General features: G+C 44.8%; 2 protein-coding genes across 2 annotated transcripts; both read left to right on the plus strand.

Moving 5' to 3' along the window:
* Positions 1-266: 266 nt before the first annotated feature.
* Positions 267-1,261, plus strand: HD556DRAFT_1441377 (uncharacterized protein; the record flags this gene model as incomplete). The annotated part of the gene is made up of 4 exons (XM_041306286.1): positions 267-291; positions 353-590; positions 655-801; positions 859-1,261. The coding sequence occupies 4 exons, from the start codon at positions 267-269 to the stop codon at positions 1,259-1,261; spliced, it is 813 nt and encodes a 270-aa protein (XP_041162050.1).
* Positions 1,262-1,991: 730 nt separating this feature from the next.
* HD556DRAFT_1234116 (uncharacterized protein) lies at positions 1,992-2,476 on the plus strand (the record flags this gene model as incomplete). Its single annotated transcript, XM_041297642.1, has 2 exons — positions 1,992-2,081; positions 2,135-2,476. Coding segments are annotated over 2 exons (432 nt in total), but the record flags the coding sequence as incomplete, so codon positions are not given.
* Between the last annotated feature and the right edge of the window lie 3,524 nt (positions 2,477-6,000).

Genomic DNA, 6,000 nt, shown 5'->3' on the forward strand with positions numbered 1-6,000 from the left:
CGGCAACTCATCCTGTGAGTTCACAGAAACCTTATGCTGCGCATTGATTCAGTGTGAGGAGTCTGAAGTGACGAATGTGCTCATCAATATCCTCGCAATGCTTGATATAATTGAGGATCTAGAACTAGAGGCACGCAAGGTAGGAAGCGCAGTACTCACATGTGTGTGAGAGGTCAGGGTGTCACTACAAGATATAATTGTGTGGGTTAGAATCGATATGGATGCCTTGGATAAAACATATGAAAAGGGGGAGATTTATCACCAATATGCCGACAGTATCTGTGTATATTCGTAATCCTATTAGACAAGTCAATGAAGTTGCTATTGGTGGCTGATGCATGTTGTATTACAGTTGATCCTCCATTCCCTCTCAGCACAGAAACTTCTATCCCTTTCTGGGTCTCATTTCCAGGCCCAATTCACGATGGACCATACACTGGTATACATCCCTCTGCCAGTCCCTCACATATCCTTGCTGATTCGTCTATTTTCCCAGTCTGCATGATCATCATGCTGCGTCCCCCCATTCATAAAATAGAACAAGCAAAACTTGCAGCGAGTCAAGAGAGACACCGACATCATTACGAAAAGTAAGTTTGATTTTTATTAATTGTCTTTGACAGACGGCAGTTCAACTGATGTACAAAGACACAGAGATGGTATATTGAAAAGGCGAGGAGAGCTTTGCCTCACAAAGCCATTGCAGGAGGTACAGGAGATTCAAAGAGCACTTGCTGTAGCCTTGGGCTATGATGAAGATCCATCTGAGCTGGAGACAAGTGATGATGAGAATGACACACTGTATGTCCTGACTTTTTTTATTCTATAAATAGCGAAACATAATTTAAATATCTACAGATCACTAGATCTCCCATTGTGCCTGCTCACTTTCAAAAGCATCAAGGACAAGATGTTGGTGCTAATTAAAAAACCCTGCACATTTACAGAGAGTCTCCTCCTTCAGTACGTCAAAAGCTTGCCAGATGAAGTGCATGGCAAGGGCAACACCTCAATCATTCAAAATGCGAAAACCAAGGTCAAATGCTTACTCCGCCGTGCAACTCAAGTGCAGGATCAAATCATTATTTTCTGTGGAGTCTCAACCAAGTCTCGCGCTACTGAATCAGTCTCCCGGTTCTCAAGCACTACACTTGCTTATATAGATGATGTCCAGTATTTTTTGGACATTGAAGGACTCACTGAGTTGACGGTTGCTCACTCAATGGGAGAGCTGATGTACCAGAAGGGTATCCATATTTAAGGCTTACATTCACGCATTTCGCTGTCGACTTTTCAATACATTCATGTACTGTTTCTACTAGTGTGAATATCACATGATCGGTCACATGCCTGATGCATTGTTTGGTGAGCCCACTTCCTTTGAAGCTCTAGTATCGCAGATTCGCCAATGTCATCATACTATCAGCCACAGGGATATATCCCTGTAACTTCCAGCCCCTTGTCACATCAGCATGTCGTTCAATACTGTTTTTCTTCAGGTGACAATCTCTTAGTCATATCAGCTGGAGGTCGCCCATCCAAACACCCAAAATTCATTCACCATATACATAGCGAAACTGTTGGCCAGGCCAGCACCAGACATTGCAACTTCAGCCTGCAGGTAAATGGAAATTTCAATCTCCGGACATCATACTTGTCTGCTTCCAGACCTGCAATAGAAGAGAAGGAGCAAGTGCTATCTCAACAAGCTGTTGGCATGGACTTAGACCCTTGGAATGAGACTCAGTTCTGCCAGGCAGTAGAAGATCTGCAGTCTCATTTGGATGGGCCATTTCAAGTATGGTGCTGGAGAACACCAGGTGTGAGTCTCTTATGTAGTTTTATTGTAGTATTTTTTTGATCATCTTTTAGGATGATCCCATCGCCCTTTGGCTGCCTAAAGACAAAACATACTTACTTGAACTCATTTGTCTTGAAGGGCAAGGCAAAGCACCAGTGAACCATGCTCATGCAGGGAATTTTTGCCGTCTTTCAGATGTCAAGACTGTTTATCCCCTCTGCTATCTTGTCATGCATGCCTCTTGCAGTTGCACCTCAGAATGCCATTCCATAGAATTGAGGTGGAGTAATTCTCATTCGTAATGTATCTGTATCAAATTTTGTCGTGCTTTAGGAATGGCAGGATGGGTTTTTCCATGCTGTAACCCTCAAATTTTTAGGGCTACATATTCAGCTCGGTCACAAGGCAGGAGAAACTTGTCATCATCTGAGCCCCACCTTTCATGACAACTTCATTGTTATCAACACTCATGGAATTCATGAAGTCGGCCTAGACTTCTGTGGTTGCGAGCACGAAGCTTCTCATTATAAACAGTTGCTTTGGGCGCGTCTTTTCCCTGCAACAGCCACTGATCCTAGAACTGCTGCAACATTTGCGGTGTTGAAGTTCTTTCACCTGCTTTCCTTCAAGTCCAAAGTATCCACATACAAATTCTATCATAGTTTGGCGCTGTAGAAACAACAATACAGAGAGGAACAAAACAATGCTCCAGACTGTATCTGTGAATGTTGTAAGGTCGCGCATTGCCTAGTCTGCTATACCTGAGACGACAAGTGCGTTCGACCCTAAAGGGGAAGTGAGTGCAGCAAGGATCTAGTAGTGCGCACCGAAGGCGCTACTGGTCGGCTGATGCGAAGCGCGAGAAAGCGCGCAGGTGCGCGCGAGGCGTGGGAAAGCGAAGGTACGCGCGAGGCGCGGGAAGCGCACGCGCGCATGAGCGGAAACAAGTGAGAGTAAGTGTGAGTTTGCTTAAGTGGTGATATGATGCAAGACAAGAGATGCGAGTGCGAGGTGCCAAGGAATAGATTGCAACTATACTCTGCTAGGTAGTAAGTGGGTAAGTGGGAGGTAGAGTCCCCTAGTGGTCCGTGATGCTGGCGCTTATATGGCGCCTAAGTGCTGTCATGCGGAGCCGAATCGCTACCGAGTAAGGTATGTAAAGATATATGTATGTAAGTAAGGGTCCATGATATAAATAAAGGTGAAATGATATGTAAATAAGGGAAATGGAAATACACGCACTAGAGAGCTTGGTGGACAGTGGATGGATGCTTCCGGAAGGCTGGCGCTATAGGGCAATCAAGCGCGGGAAAGCGCGCGCGCGTATACATCGTAAAGCGTGGGAATGGTGCGCGCATGGTGTGCGGGAAAGCTGCGCCTCATATAGGGATAGCTGCAGATAGCACACAGAATGGTGCTGCAAGTTCGTGCAATGAACTCCCTAGTGAAAAGTGCCATATCACACCATGAGAGGCATGAGTCTCTACAGCGCACCAGAGCGACAATACCAGAATCACACCAATACGGATGCATCATATTGTCTATGTTTTTATGCAGCTAGACTCATACTTCATCTAGGATCGCTACTCAACATTTCTTAGGATCATGCATGAATGGAGAAACCTTCATTCCTTGAAATGCACTGGCCATGGCCATGATCCAGCTGGTGTCAACACAACTCAGGAAGGAGAACTCGCTCTTCTGTGCCCAGCATGCCCACACCCCAGAAAAAATTTACCTGACGGGTGGGAAGCTTCAACTCAACAGTGCGTTTTTCTATTGTCGGTGGTAGGATTGATGCTAACATATTTCAGGTGGATGTATAGTGTATTTCTTGCAATCAATGCAAATTTCCGTCTCAAGCGCTGAGCCATCTCCTCCAACACCAAAGATCCAGGTCTCAGCAGTGGCTGGGGCTATTTCGTCAATGAGAAGCATTACAAGGCCTACATAGGTAATAGTTCTGCTGTCATACAAGAGGTGTGTGCTATTCATCATGTCCATTCTCACAAATTAAAGTAGTGTCAACAGAGGAGCACTTGTGTGAGCCATAATGCCGTGAACATGGCAGATACAAAAATATCGAAGGGACTTGCTGCTACAGGTGTTGGCACTGTTGACTGTGCCCACTGTAAAGACTGACATCTCTGTGGCCTCGTAGAGGTCTAATTTCTGATGCATGTATCAATGCTAATCATTACCCAAATCATTCCCTATCATATCCAACTCAATACGCACCAAACCCAAAAACATTGGACATTGGACATTGGACATTGGACTATTGGACTATTGGACTTCACATCGGCCTATCGGATATTGTGTACACTCGTCCTACCTATGTCCTGTCTCACTGTGCTAGCCCCACTAGGTGCATAGTTACTTGTTTTCCCATCGCTAACATTGTAGACCACATTATTACATGTCTGCAGCACCTCATGTCTTATTACATAGGACATCAGACCCAAAAATATTGCGCTACTACTTTTGCCTATAGGGTTCCGGACTTCTACGTATCTATATAAATATTGGACTCCCCATAGCATCATCATCATCCAAGTAGAGGAGAGCCATTCTCCAATGCTTAGGGGTCAAACCCGATATTTTGTAGTTCTTAGCTGACATTGCGAATATCATTGTTCCTTCACCACCCTTATCCATCATTGTTATTATTGTGCATACCACTCGCTTTCCCGATGCTCGCTATCATGTCACTATTAGTTTCCGATGCCCCAAACCCAAACCCGATAACCCAAAACCCCGAAGACATCAGACCTGACGCTTTTGCATCAGACATCATAATTATACCTTCAGACATTGTTTCCTGTGCTCAGACTATTGACCCCCAAAACTATTCCCAGACCGCAGACCCCTGGGTCGAATGCACTTGTCTCACCAAGTATAGCAGACTAGGCAGTGCAAGACCACAACATAAAGATATCAGTTTGGAGCCATCTTTGTATAGCCACACTCTGTGTCGTATTCCTACACCGCCATGACATGAAGTTGGTGAATGGTGTTGGCGACTTGCAGAAAGGTGAAAGGTACATGTATAGTATTCAGTCTGCATCTTTCGGGCACTCATGGCATCATGCTTTAGATATGTAAATATGGATTACCTCATGTTTTCAGCTTTGTCGACATTTTCGAGCCTCAAAGTCATCAACTTCTCTTATGATATCGTGTGCCAATGGCACAAGAAACTCTGGGGCCATGTCCCTTCACTTCCTCTTCGCCTTCAACCAGATCCTGTTGGAAAGACTTTCTGGTATTTTGTACCAAAGTTTCATCTCGCAGTGCACATCAAAGCTTGTCCTCACTTAACTGGTGTAAGGATCGTATATCCTCTGCACCCTGACCAAAGCTCCAAAAGGAAATCAGAGAACCGTCATTCGCAAAACCTCCACATGACCAAACAGATGTGAAGAAGTGTTACTCTTCACATCCGAGTCATGCAGATACATTTCTTCTTTTCATTATGTACCTTACTTTGCGCTCATATTTTCCTTGCCACCAAGTATTTTCCTTGCCACCAGTTATTTTCACTACGCCACATACTATTTTCGTATTTGATCCGGCCCAGACAGGTATTGCAAAACATATATATACATCTCATGTATTCTCATTGATAGCAGCGAAATATACCCTATCAGTCACCGCTCCAAGAACATCAGAAAGTCTCTTGAAAGTCGCGTCCACATCGCATCCTTTCCTCTTGTTTCGCTATCTGCTTTTACTTGTGCACTTTCCCCTTCAAGCTCGCACCACGGCCTTACATATTGGAGCCCACCGCGAGGGGAATTGTTTTCGAATGTCCCTTACGCACTTCAAGTTTGATTTGTGGATCTACCACTGATCCTATAGTCTTTCTTTCAGTACTCGGTCGTCAGACCACCCATTTTCGCTATTTCAAAGTATTGTCATCCTAACATGCAGATTTACCTTGAACAAAAGGAGAAGCCACCTGCACTGGCCCCAAAAAGCGTTACTCAGTCCAGAAAATGTAGGACTCAGGCAAACACCCTCGATGCTCCCGTTACCCCCTTCTTCCCAGAGTCATCTACATTCAAACCCTATTCCAGACCATCCAGTACTCATCAGACACCTACCCGTTCCAACTTCGAAGCACATTTTCCAGACACATCAAACGCTCCTTCCGAATCATCTCTCTCAGACGACAATACTGTTAATCTGCTTCAACA

Source organism: Suillus plorans (assembly GCF_016647745.1).
Source record: "Suillus plorans strain S12 chromosome Unknown HD556scaffold_18, whole genome shotgun sequence".
NCBI lineage: Eukaryota > Fungi > Basidiomycota > Agaricomycetes > Boletales > Suillaceae > Suillus > Suillus plorans.